Source organism: Crinia signifera, chromosome 7, assembly GCF_055691185.1.
Source record: "Crinia signifera chromosome 7, ASM5569118v1, whole genome shotgun sequence".
Taxonomy (NCBI): domain Eukaryota; kingdom Metazoa; phylum Chordata; class Amphibia; order Anura; family Myobatrachidae; genus Crinia; species Crinia signifera.
The window spans coordinates 181,958,933-181,973,249 of NC_139223.1; the positions used below are offsets into that span (position 1 = coordinate 181,958,933).

Genomic DNA, 14,317 nt, shown 5'->3' on the forward strand with positions numbered 1-14,317 from the left:
GGGAGACTCCCGGAAATGGCACTCCCAGAGATGGTTCTGGGGTCCTTGGTGATGTATAGTGTCCACGGTTAGGTAGGTCCAACAGGGTCCAACGGCTGGTCTGGAACAGTCCAAAGATGAAAGATAAAAGTGGGGCGACATCTGACGCGTTTCACCGGCTCAGCGGCTTTATCAAAGGTGACCTTTTCCGGGAGTCTCCCCCTACTCTGGACGGTGACTCGGCCCTAATACCAACTCGGGCCTCGAGTCCCAGGGAGCACAAGCTACACCCCGGTGTGTCTACAGGTGGACGGTAACCCCCATCCAATTATTCTTTGCACTTGCACAATATATGGTCTCCGGCCTAATAGGAATGGACAGTCCTGCATTGTGATTTTACCATTTCCCCTTCCCCCCATTTTTTATCGTACCAGCACCATTGGTCACTTTATTAATAAAATGTATTGCTTTTAAATTGTACAATCAGTCCAATCCTTTATTTATATCATTGTATTTTTTATAAATATTCTAATCAAGTTTAAAGCGCTGCTATATTCCAGTTTTTTCTCATTGTCCAGTTCGGGCCTAACTAACCCGACTAACCAGCAGCTGCTAGTGACACAACTCAGGTCATAGCGCCACCATACCACACACCCCCACTTTGTGGAGGAACCCTTTCTTTCTGGTTAGCATTACTGCCTCACAGCGCTGAGGTCATGGGTTCTATTCCCACCATGGCCCTAACTGTGCTGAGTTTGTATATTCTCCCCGTACTTGCGTGGGTTTGCTCCGGGTACTCCGGTTTTCTTCCACAATCCAAAAATATACAGTACTGGTAGGTTAATTGGCTCCCAACAAATTAACCCTAGAATGGCTGTGTGCATGTACATGATTCTCTTATTATACTTCAAAAGAATATAGAATGGCACAGCGCTAATTTGAGGAGGAATACATTCTACTAAACACCATGGGATATAACACACAAATGTTTATTATTCCTAAAAACACATTTTTAAAAATATACTTTCAAATATATTAATTGGCATTTAGGAAGCAAAGATAATAGCAGCAGTTGTGTGGTATTAGTTCAATTTTGGGTATTACCGTATGGACTGTCCAATATCTCACAGTGTGAGCAATATCTGTATAGATTTGAGTCCCGTTCCTATTATGACCTCCAGTCCATGTTGGGTGGATTCAGTATGAAATCCCGGCGGTCGGGATCCCAGCGTTCAAAATCCTGACGCCGAAATCCCGACAAGGGGGGGACGTGGATTGCCCCCCCTTGCGGGCTCGCTGTGCTCGCCTCGCTACGCTCGGCACGCTAATTTATTCTCCCTCCAGGGGTGTCGTGGACACCCACGGAGGGAGAAAGTGTCGGGATTTTGGCGGTCGGGATTCCAGCGTCGGGATTCTGAATGCAGGGATCCCGACCGACGGGTTATAAACTGCATCCCCTCTCCAATGTTGGTCCCAATCACTCACTCGTTCTAGATCCTTACTCACTGGAGTTCTCGTATTAAGCAAGGGGTTCCTGTAGTGGAGGGGGGCTCTCTGCAATCAGAGGAGATCCTGACGCCCAAAGATGAAGGTTCAACAAAAGATAGGGAGGTCTGGTTCGGGGCTGAATTTCGTGGTAGACGGGTCCAATCGGTTGTAGTGCCACAAAGAAGCTGGTATGAGGTAGGCTAACGCGTTTTGCCAGTTCAACTGCCTTTATCAAAGGTTCTTTAAAAATGTGTTTTTAGGAATAATAAACATTTGTGTGTTATATCCCATGGTGTTTAGTAGAATTTATTCCTCCTCAAATTAGCGCTGTGCCATTCTATATTATTTTGTTCTTCCTACAGTGGGACTAAGTACCCCACTTTAACACAGCAGCTGGGACTTCAACCCATACCAGCGCCTGTTTGTCCCGTAGAGGACAATCACCCTTGGTCTTATTATACTTCAGCTGAGAAAGTTCTGACCTCTGCCTGTTCTGTTACCATAGCCTTCAGCACAAATGAGCAGGATAAGGACAACTGGAACGCTCAGCTGAAACTGCTACTGGAGTGGAACCAGCTGGAACTGGCCAGTGAGGAGATCTTCACCAATGACCGGCGATGGGAGGTAGGTTACATTACATTGCCCTTAGCAGTTATCAGTCGTATAACATATACATCTGATCTGGTCATCAATGGTGCAGCTGTGGATGATGGTAGAGTCCTAATGCTACAATACTGCCAGTGGCTGAATATGGTCTTAATCTGCTACTTTCTCACCTGGCGCACACTATGTTACAATATGTTACATTAGTTAGTTTGTTACATTTTACCAAAAACTATAATTTTTCAGTACCAATTTCTGACCTTTTCTTTGTCTATTTCCCTTGTCCTCCCATTTTCTTCCTAAATTATTAATTCATTCCTATCACACCTCTCTGTTAATCTGTTAGCAGTGGAGGTTCCAGAGGTGAGGCTGCAGCATAGTTCAAAATTCAAATTGGGAAACCACACCCACTATCCCCTATTTGAATTTTGAGCTGTGCTGCATCCCCTCCTCTGGAGCTGCTAATGTCTGTTACCGTCATCGTCATTCTTGAACCTCTCTCCTTTTCTGTCTCAGTCAGCTGACCTGGAGGACGCCATGTTTGCTGCGTTGGTGAAGGATAGGCCGAAGTTTGTGCGTCTTCTCCTGGAGAACGGCCTGAATTTACGCAAATTTCTCACCAGTGAAGTCCTCAGCGAACTCTTTTCTCAGCACTTTAGTACCCTAGTATTCCGTAATCTGCAGATTGCCAAAAACTCTTATAATGACTCTTTACTCACCTTTGTATGGAAGATGGTCCTGAACTACCAGCGTACCCGCCGAGATGATCGGAATAGCTGTGATGACTCGGAGATACAGGTGAGGGTTCGGCTGCCACATGTCTTGTCCTGTCCTAGTGTAGATTTTTCTGTCCTGGCAAATAGCAGAGGCCACCGTACTTCTTTCTTGTTGGCCTTAGCGCTCTCTTACTTTAAGATCTTAGATTCAGAGTTGATCGCTGTTGTGCGAATTCTCAATAAGTTTGATTATCAAACGATTGCACAATGCATATGGATCATAGTGAAAATAGCGTATGGATCAAATCGTAATCCCCTTGCAATTTGATGGACAGGAAGCTGACGTTTGTAGGTGGTAACCAAACAAATTTGCAGATGATGTACAGGTCAATGGTAATTCTACTAGAAGTAAAAGTGGGTCTGTTTGTAGTGAATAAATTCATAGCGTCTAGTTGGCAGCCATTTGCAATCTGTCCTGGAGTTTGGGATTCCGCCTAATGACATTTAAAAGTTGTGCTGCTCAGTAGAAATCTAGGTATGAGGCCGAGCTAAGTCTTGTGGAAGACAAGAGAAAGTTTTGCAGGCCAATGCGTTGGATAAAGGCATGTGATCTGTTTAGGGGCGTGTCCAGATCTTTGTGATCCCCATAGCAACTTTTGAAAGGGCCCGGATCCCAATGCTTCTAAACTAAAGAGACACCTCTCCTCAGCAGTTGTTAATGGTTTGCCCCATAACTTTGTCCTAGTTCAAATCATGAATCAACGTAACTCCTTAGTTACTTGTATGCATCATGCAGTGGCGTAACTATAAATTTTGCTCCCCCCAGCCAAAATATTTTCAGGCGCCCCCCCACGTACTGTCCCTTAGGCAATACATCTTAATGTCACTTACACTATATGATACACACTGTAATTCCACTCACACTATACACCCCACACCATAAAGTACCTTACACTATACACTCTATGGTTAGGGTTATAGGTTGCGGGGTGTGTGTATGGTTAGTGTTATAGGCTGCGGTGTGTGTGTGTGTGTAAGGTTAGGGTTGTGGGATGCGTGGTGTGCATGTATGGTTAGTGTTATAGGCTGCGGTGTGTGTATGGTTAGGGTTATAGGCTGCGGTGTGTGTGTAAGGTTAGGGTTATAGGCTGCGGTGTGTGTGTGGTTAGGGTTATAGGCTGTGGGGTGTGTGTATGGTTAGGGTTATAGGCTGCGGGCTGTGTGTATGGTTAGGGTTATAGGCTGCGGTGTGTGTGTGGTTAGGGTTATAGGCTGTGGGGTGTGTGTATGGTTAGGGTTATAGGTTGCGGGGTGCGTGCTTGTATGGTTAGGGTTATAGGCTGCGGTGTGTGTGTAAGGTTAGGGTTATAGGCTGCGGTGTGTGTTTGGTTAGGGTTATAGGCTGTGGGGTGTGTGTATGGTTAGGGTTATAGGCTGCGGTGTGTGTATGGTTAGGGTTATAGGCTGCGGTGTGTGTATGGTTAGGGTTATAGGCTGTGGGATGTGTGTGTGGTTAGGGTTATAGGCTGCGGTGAGTGTGGTTAGGGTTATAGGCTGCAGTGTGTGTGTATGGTTAGAGTTATAGGCTGCGGTGTGTGTATGGTTAGGGTTATAGGCTGCGGTGTGTGTGTGGTTAGGGTTATAGGCTGTGGGGTGTGTGTATGGTTAGGGTTATAGGCTGCGGGGTGTGTGTGTGAGTGTATGGTTAGGGTTATAGGCTGCGGTGTGTGTATGGTTAGGGTTATAGGCTGCGGTGTGTGTGTGGTTAGGGTTATAGGCTGTGGGGTGTGTGTATGGTTAGGGTTATAGGCTGCGGGGTGTGTGTGTGGTTAGGGTTATAGGCTGCGGGGTGTGTGTATGGTTAGGGTTATAGGCTGCGGTGTGTGTATGGTTAGGGTTATAGGCTGCGGTGTGTGTATGGTTAGGGTTATAGGCTGCGGGGTATGTGTATGGTTAGGGTTATAGGCTGCGGTGTGTGTGTGTGTGGTTAGGGTTATAGGCTGCGGTGTGTGAGTGTGTGGTTAGGGTTATAGGCTGCGGTGTGTGTGTGTACATGGTTAGGGTTATAGGCTGCGGTGTCTGTGTATGGTTAGGGTTATAGGCTGCAGGGTGTGTGTATGTTTAGGGTTATAGGGTGCAGGGTGTGTGTGTATGGTTAGGGTTATAGGCTGCGGTGTGTGTGTGTGAGTGTATGGTTAGGGTTATAGGCTGCGGTGTGTGTATGGTTAGGGTTATAGGCTGCGGTGTGTGTGTGGTTAGGGTTATAGGCTGTGGGGTGTGTGTATGGTTAGGGTTATAGGCTGCGGGGTGTGTGTGGTTAGGGTTATAGGCTGCGGGGTGTGTGTATGGTTAGGGTTATAGGCTGCGGTGTGTGTATGGTTAGGGTTATAGGCTGCGGTGTGTGTATGGTTAGGGTTATAGGCTGCGGGGTATGTGTATGGTTAGGGTTATAGGCTGCGGTGTGTGTGTGTGTGGTTAGGGTTATAGGCTGCGGTGTGTGAGTGTGTGGTTAGGGTTATAGGCTGCGGTGTGTGTGTGTACATGGTTAGGGTTATAGGCTGCGGTGTCTGTGTATGGTTAGGGTTATAGGCTGCAGGGTGTGTGTATGTTTAGGGTTATAGGGTGCAGGGTGTGTGTGTGTATATGTATGGTTAGGGTTATAGGCTGCGGTGTGTGTGTGTGTATATGTATGGTTAGGGTTATAGGCTGCGGTGTGTGTGTGTATGTGTGTGTGGTTAGGGTTATAGGCTGCAGGGGGGGGTAGGTGTACACACTCACACGCAAACTTGGTGCAGGTGTATTGGTGCAGTTATTGTACTTATCTGCTCCTGCAGAGGTCTCTCTGCTGGCTTGAAGTCTGCACAGCTGTGCAGTCTGGAGCAGGAGGGTTCTATTAGGCAGGCAATGAAATAGCGCTGCAGGCGCTATGTGGAGACACCATCGGGCAGTGATTGACAGCTCCCCCATCATAATGGCACAGCGGGCTCCGTCTCCTCAGCTCCCCCGGCATAATGACACAGCGGAGAGCGCGGACTCCATCTGCTCAAAGCGGTTGCACATATAGCGCCAGGGCTCTCCTCAGTCACTACAGGAGGGACACTGATATGAGGTATACAGCGGGGGCACAGCAAACTACAGCGCTGCAATTGGCTGGTAATGGAGCGCTGAGGGGCTAACTGCGCTGTCACTCAGAGATGTGACAGCGCAGGACCGCCTATACCTGGGGATGGTTCCTGCAGGGGACAAACATCCTGCGGGCTGCTGCTGGGGTTGCCATGGAGAAGGTTGCCGAGCGCACCTCTCCAACACCTGCGCCCCTGTGGCCCCAGCTCCCCCCGCCACCGCTGGGGCTGCCTACCGCTAGTTACGCCACTGGCATCATGGTTGTGCCTTAGTTCATGTTATGTCACATTGTAGTGCTGCCAGTACACGTTTCCTATTCATGATATGCCACACTATAGTGCCTCCACTTCATATTGTACCACCCTCTAAATGTATTGCTGTCACCTGGGTTAGACTGGTTAATTGATAAGACAGGTGTTTCAACACAGGTGATGGTAATCATACAGTAAGAGGAGCACAGCATTCGGTCCCTCTTGGAGAGGGTCAGGTTGGCAGCTATGTAAGCATGCCCTCCAGTTCATTTTATACCACATTGCAATGAGCAGATCCAGGTGTAAAACTAGATATATTGTAGACCCCAAATTGTAAAAATGTAAGATAACACATGTAACTGTGACTATGAACGTGGCCAATCTCTACTGTGGGCCTTGTGTCTGCTCCTATGGTAACTACAGCTTGGTTGAACCAAATAACAAAATGTTGCTACCTTGGAGGTAAGAAGGCAAGCATTGATTGGTCTTTGCAAGTACAGTAGAAGTCGGGTGGCCAATCCCGGTATCGGCAGGATCCCGGAATTTGGCACCAAAATTGCCGGGATTTCAAACCCTGGATTAAAGCAATCTCGGGATTTCGGGATTAGATTGAGCATGCTAATGCTGGGCAGCATCTGAGCGTCCTACCAATTCTCTCTGCCGCTTCCCGTCCCGCTGCCCGGCACCTGCTGCTGCCAGATGCCCCCGCTCCGCAAATCACCGCTGCCTGGCTCTCCTGCTGCCCGTCGTTGCTGCAGCTCCCCGAGAGTTTACATGCGATAAATAGCATGTGCTTTATCGCATATAAAAAAATGGCACATCCAAGTACCAAATCGTAGGTGAGCCTCCAGGAGAACTCAAGAGAAATTGGGTCTGACTTATCCTTAGTTCTCCTGTCAAAAGCAATGTGTTTTTGACTATTTTTTACACATATCAGCCCAGCGTCCACTGCCCTGGGATGCCGGGGACAGTCCTGGGCTTCAGCCCTGTATGGGTGAAGCCGGGGGGGGGGGGACACCAGCCACGTTGTTCATATGACGGCTGAGGGACCTTGTGTCCCCTGGCTGTGGCATGACACCGCTGGCTGTTGGAGCCCGGTGCTGGTTCTAAAATACGGGGACCCCCAGTTTTTTTTGTCCCCTGTAGTTTTGGAACCGGGACCGATCCAAGAGCCTGGTGCCAGTTTCTTAAATACGGGGGATCCCTATGATTCCCCCCTCCCCCCTATATTTACAACTGGGACTAGCTCAATGAGCCCAGTGTCGGTTATGCTCAGGGTACTACTTTAAATACTGCACACTCCCATGTATAAAAAAATTGCACAATATCATTACAAAAAAGCACACGGTAAAAAAAATTGCACATTTTTGTTACTAAAAATCACACTTCATTGCATGCGTATTGCGAGTTTGTCTAAAAACTTTGCGCCCTATTACATTTGCGATTTTCAGCGAAAATTGCAGATGCAACGTGCGATTTGATGCAATTTGTTTAGACACCTAAAAAATCGCACCCTATTACATCTCGCCCTATGTGTTTTTTAGGCGCCAGGATGTCGATAGAGGGATTTCAGTGCTCTGACCCCACCATTCCTAGATTGTCTAGTGTAGAGGTTAATGTCACCATCACGTTCCCAGGATGATGAATCATGAAGCTCCTCCCTCCCCGCTCCCCTGCGAAATACTTGCCCTACTCTCCCGGATTGTCCGGGAAGCTTCCGATAATCTGGTGACCCTCCCAGCAAGGCAATGAAAATGAAATGAAAGGGTTAATGGTTATAGTAAGCATTGTTAACCCTTTGAGGGCCAACATCTCTGTGAGAGATGTGCGAAATATCCGCTAATAATGCCAGCGTCGCTCACATTTGTTATATAAATTCAAAGTAAATATGTGTAAAAAAAAAAAAGATTATATTTCCTATATAAGGTAACATTACCGGTCATTGTGATGAATAAAAATGTTTGCGTGGCAATTTTCACACCTGTTTTGACAAATTCACTCGGCACTCAAAGGGTTAATGAGCGGGTGCGTCAGTTTAGTAAAAAAAAAAAAAAAAAAAGAGCTAGTGGTTAAAATCTTTATTTTGCTTTTCTTTTATTCAATCACTAAGGATATGAGTCAGATAATAAAACATCCCGTCCATGTTCTGTTCATATGGGCCATCCTGCAGAACAAACGGGAGCTGTCCAAAGTGATCTGGGAGCAGGTAAGAGCATCAGATTTTACATTATCTTTGACCTTTTGGGGTTGACTTAGATATTGTTGACTTAATATATATCGCACTTGACCAAGAGCATTTGCTTATCCTTAGCTCCTGTGTATAAAGACCTGATTCAGTCTTGTTAGCGAGGCTGACATTTTTGCAGATGGACAAAACCATGCTGCGCTGCTGGTGGGGCAGATGTAACAGGCGCAGAAAGAGTTAGATTTGGGTGGGGCTGTGTTCAAATTTAAATCTAAATTGCAATGCAAGAATAAAGCAGGCAGTATTTACCCTGCACAGAAACACTATATCTCCCCCAAATCGAACTCTCTCTGCACATGTAACATCTGCCCCACCTGCAGCGCAGCATGGTGTTGGTCCATCTGCAAAAATGTCAGCCATGCTAACAGCTGGGCCATGGGAAAGCCCAGCGTTTTATGGGCTTCCCATAAAAACGCTGGGCGTTCCCATGGGTACACGGGTGGGCCAATGCCTGCCGGGGGCGGATGGGTGACATCACACAACTTCAACCAACCGCCCTGTCTTCGGCCCTGCCGCCCGCAAATAAACGTCAGTTCAGATTGACTTATAAGGCAGGAGAAATTATTCCATAGTTGGCGCCATTGAATGATTTCTCCTGCAGCTGTGGCATGTGAGGGGGTGTGTCTTCAATACACCGGCGCGGGGGGGGGGGGGGATTTTTGGTGGAGCGGCTCTCTGGCACTCGGTAAACTGCAATCTTCGCAGCTTACAGAGTCAACCAGAATAGCCGCCATTGTGCACTGTTAGTAGTGATCTATTAGTAATCTTGTGATCGTTTCCCCCAAGACAAGAGGATGCACCCTGGCTGCGCTCGGTGCTAGCAAACTGCTGAAGAGTCTGGCAAAAGTAAAGAATGATATCAATGCTGCCGGGGAGTCAGAGGAGATCGCCAATGAGTACGAGACCCGAGCAGTCGGTGAGTTGCCAAATCTCAACAAAGTGTAAGCTCTGATGCGCCAGTGGTTCTTCACCAAGTGAATCAGGCTCTGTTGTCAAGCTCTGTATTGTGCAGCAAGCCTAGAACTTTATCACATTTAGTCGTTATTAAGTAATAAAGGGGTCTTTCCAACATTGTGCACTGTCCTCGATTCAGTGGGTTACTCAGTAGGGCGGAGTGAAAAAGTTGAAATTGAGATATTCAGAATCGGCTAGCGTGGAAAAGTTGTGACTTGACCTGAATAAGAAACGTACAAAAACATTTTGCTCTAGGTCAAAATCTTCTGTTCTGGCAAGATGCCTAAAGATTAGCTTTTTAGATGAAAATAATGAAACTTATGAAGAGTGGTTCATAATATACTTTAGCATTGTAAATGAGAGTACGAGCTTGTTCTAGTGCAAAGTGACTGACTTTGGTGGGAGAAAAAATCCCTGATAACTGACCTGTTTTCATGGTCACAATTGTGAATATTGTGTGTTTTCACCCGAAAGTGTTATGGTTTTTTTGGAGAGGATGCTCTGTAATTGAAGTGACCGGGAAAAAAACTTGGGGCAAATTTCAGGGTAAATCCCTTTTGTTTGCCGTTAATAGAATAGTGCACCTATGTGTCTTCTAATGTCCAACTCTTTACTGAATGCTCCAGTAAGTTCAGTAAACAATGCATTACGCTCTGTTATTTAGGTACAGTATTGTATACACTTCTGTTTATTGTCTTTACTTGTGGCAGTTTATTTTAAACATAAATTGGTCTGAAAAACTATTTTGCATCCCCTATGCTGGGTTGCATTACAGCATATAATTATGCAAAAGATTAGCCAATATATTAACAGTAAAATATGTGAAAGTGCATTATGCTGTAATAAACACATCAATCTAATGTTTAGAAAAATAAAATTAAGAACATTGGCCCTTATTCAGATCTGATCGCAGCACAAATTTGTTCTCAAAATGGGCAAAACCATGTGCACTGCAGGTGGGGCAGATGTATCATGTGCAGAGAGAGTGAAATTTGGATGGGTTGTCTTGGAACTGAAAATTAAATTGCAGTGTAAAAAGAATGCAGCCAGTATTTATCCTGCACAGAAACAAAATAACTCACGCAAAGCTAAGTCTCTCTATACATGTTACATCTGCCCCACCTGCAGTGCACATGGTTTTGCCCATTTTGTGAACAAATTTGTACTGCGATCAGATCTGAATAAGGGCCATTGTTTCAAAAATAACAGGTTTCAAAGATGTTGCAGAAACATTATTGTCTACTTATTGTTTTTTTATGTTGTGTTTTGAGTTCAGTTTTATAAAAACCACTTGTAATTGATGTCTACTATTATTAGACTGGTAAATACGGTCAGTAAGCACATAAAAAGGAAATAAAGTATTGCTGATCCTGCCTAGTAGTTAACACAGTGATTAGTATACAGTATACTATATATATTGCTGGACACCACAGATATAATGAATAACTCTCAATAGCATATCCAGTAGACTTTTTTTTATTATTTTCATTTCACACAATAAATCTGATTTTAGAATTCTGACTTGACAGTTGCTGTGTCAAATTTTTGCACAGCATATGGGTGTGGTATGACTTGTCGACAGTGACCATATTGACATTCAGTATGTATCCATGGATTTGTCGATGATGAACTGTCAACAAGCCATCCCTGGTTGACTAGTGGTCTCTTACCATTCTCATTGGCAGCTCCAGCTTCTCAGTAGACCAGTAATTCTCTTGCATTCCAATGAGGATCTCCACCCCAGTGCCAAATTGTCCACCTTGCTTTCCTGGCACATGCTCCCAGCATAGGGGATGCAAAGCTGTTTTTCAGACCAATTCATGTTTAAAATAAACTGCCACAATTAAAGACAATAAACAGAAGTGTATAAAATACTGCACCTAAATAACAGAGCTTAATGCATTGTTTACTGAACTCACTGTAGCATTCAGTACAGAGGTGGACATTAGAAGACACAGAGGTGCACTATTCTATTAAGGGCAAACAAAAGGGATTTACCCTGATTTTTGAACCCAAGTTTTTTTTCTCCGACACTTCAATTACAGAGCATCCTCTCCAAAAAAACCATAACACTTTCGGGTGAAAACACACAATATTCACAAATGTGACCATGAAAACGGGTCAGTTATCAGGGATTTTTCGGTAATTGTGTAGTTTTAGGGCGGCAGGCTACACTACGTTTTCAGCGTAGGCTAAGCTACATTGTCAGCGTAGTGTCCCCGCGGCAGCCCTGCTTAGTCAGCGTAGTGTCCCCGCCAGGCAGCTTAGTTACGTACTGTCCCCGGGAGCTGCAGCTCTCGGCATCCCTGGCAAGCCTAGTGAGCGTCTCTCACACAGTGCCGGTAACCGCCAGATCCCCTGTGCTGGCGGACGCTGGTGGAGAGGCGATCATGCGGGCGCCGGCGGAGAGGCGCTCTATCTGTCTGAGACACACGAGCGTCTCAGACGCTTGTGCGTCTCAGTAATTCTGATGCTCAGCCAATCAGTGTCCGGCCAGTCTTTTCAAAATCAGCAGCGCTTCCAGCCCAGCAGCAAATAGCGCTACATCAAAGTCTGAGTCGCGCTGCCTGGACGGAAGCCGCTGACAGCGGCTGCCCGGATCCCCGCCACACGCCGTCCGGATAGCTACATCAAGCTCCCAGCCCCCCGCTGCCCAGATCACCGTCGTTGCCTGGATGGACGCCGCTGCCCAGATTCCCGCCACATGCTGCCCGAATCACTACATCAAGTTCCCAGCCCCCCCTCCGCCCCCATTGCTACTGCACATAGGTGGGTGGAGGGGGGTTGTGAGGAGGAGGAGGGGGGGTTGTGAAGGGGAAGAGGGGCCCCTAAAAATTATTTTGCCCAGGGGCCCACTATATTGTTTTGGATTGTGGGAGGAAACCGAAGTACCCAAAGGAAACCCATGCAACCTATGACCTCAGTTCTGTGAGGCAGTAATGCAAACCATTACACCGTCCATGCTGCACAACTTAGGGGCGATGAAGGGTACCATGTCCGTATTCCACCACTATTACAATGGCACTTTGCCCGTAATTGAAAGGAAACTTTTATTTTTCTTTCTAAAGCCATTAATCAGTAGCTATATATCCAGTGTAATTAATGTACTGATGTGTTTGTAAATAATTACATATGGTAGAACTATGCACTTAATCAGATACTCATAGGAATAGTCTTTAGTTCTATCCATCTTATATATGGAGGTAATGTAATTATTCCCTGGCTAGATTATGCATTGCTGCATAAAAGGAGTCTGTTGAACTGAGCAGAGGGAATATAAGCAAATGAATAATTGATGTCGGTATTTCTGTGTTAGGTGAAGAAAACTATTACCCATCAGCTCTCGTGTATGTACCATATGCACTCACACTGTGGTATAAGTACATCCCAGCTGCCCGGAGGCCAGATAAATATTGGTGACCCCCCCATTCCCCACAAACACACAAACAAACGTACCACCTTATATATAAATATATGTATGCATGTGTGTATGTATGTTACTGTATGTATATTATGTTTAAAAAAAAGAGAGTGTGATGTCCATGGTCCTGCTAGGAGGGGAAGTCAGCCACAGAAACGATATCAATGGCTTTCAATTAACTGATTTAAACTGGCAGGGTAGCAGAGGTGCCTCCTTGGGAGCAGGAGCCCGGCGACAGATGACTCCATTGCCTCCAAGAGTTACGCCTCTGTTGCCAATGCAGGTCTCCCAACTGCTGAGTCATATACTAACATCTTTTGGAATTGATAGAGCGATGATAAAGTCTATTTGAGCCAATGATTTTAAAGCTACTGACCTGTTCACTGACTCTAAGGAGAAGTATTGAATGAGTTCTGCCTATGACGTGATACATAGAAACATAGAATGTGACGGCAGATAAGAACCACTTGGCCCATCTAGTCTGACCCTTTTTTAACATGTTACCTCAAACCATATTTGATGCTTATTTCTTTGTAAGGATATCAATATGCCTATCCCAAGCATGTTTACATTGTTCTACTGTATTTGCCTCTACCACCTCTGATGGGAGGATATTCCACTTATCTACTACTCTTTCTGTGAAGTAATTCTTCCTCAAATTTCCCCTGAATCTTCCTCCCTCTGGTGTCAGTGCATGTCCTCGTGTTCTGCTGCTCCTCTTCCTGGGAAGAATGTCTCCCACCTGTACCTTGCTAACACCCTTCATATTTTTATGTTTCTATCATGTCCCCCCTTTCCCTTCTCTGCTCGAAACTATACATATTAAGATCTTTTGGAACTCATATGTTAGTTGGGCGCCCACTAAGCTATTTGCTTAGTTTTACGCATCCCCACGCGGGGCTCGCTACGCTCGCTGCGCTTTTGGCTCGGTGGCTCGCTGCGCTCGCCACACTTTATAAAATCAACTCCACGCGAACATGGATAGTGGGGGTATGAGCGTACTAACTATAGTGGGCGCCCAACTAACATATAAGTACCGATCTTTTAGTCTTTCCTGGTACGTTTTGTGATGTAGGCCATGCACCCTTTTAGTTGCCCTTCTTTGTACAGCCTCTAATGTATTTATATCCTTCTGGAGATATGGCCTCTAGAACAGAACACAGTACTCTAGATGAGTTCATACCAATGACATATACAGTGGCATTATTACTTCTTTCTTTCTACTGCTGATACCTCTCCCTATGCAACCAAGCATCTGACTTGCCTTCTTCATTGCTTTGTTACATTGCCTACCTGCTTTTAAGTCCCCTGAAATAGTGACACCTAGATCCCTCTCTTCCTCAGTAGTTTCCATTATAGTGCCATTTATACTATATTGAGTCTTTAGATTTCTGAGACCCAAGTGCATGATTTTGCATTTCTTGGCAGTAAACAGTAGTTGCCATGCACTTGACCATTCCTCTAATCTACCTACTGTAGATCATCAATCATTTGTTTTACCCCTCCTGGTGTGTCTACCCTGTTGCATACCTTTGTG

At 45.7% G+C, this 14,317-nt stretch overlaps 1 protein-coding gene across 3 annotated transcripts in view; it reads left to right on the forward strand.

Moving 5' to 3' along the window:
- The window catches only part of TRPM8 (transient receptor potential cation channel subfamily M member 8), a 112,634-nt gene that overhangs the window by 48,230 nt on the left and 50,087 nt on the right, over window positions 1-14,317 (forward strand). For all 3 annotated transcript variants that reach the window (XM_083154576.1, XM_083154574.1, XM_083154575.1), the window contains 4 exons: window positions 1,973-2,091; window positions 2,587-2,868; window positions 8,271-8,366; window positions 9,192-9,321. In XM_083154576.1, the coding sequence (XP_083010702.1) occupies window positions 1,973-2,091; window positions 2,587-2,868; window positions 8,271-8,366; window positions 9,192-9,321 (627 nt within the window). The remainder of the gene's footprint in view (window positions 1-1,972; window positions 2,092-2,586; window positions 2,869-8,270; window positions 8,367-9,191; window positions 9,322-14,317) is intronic.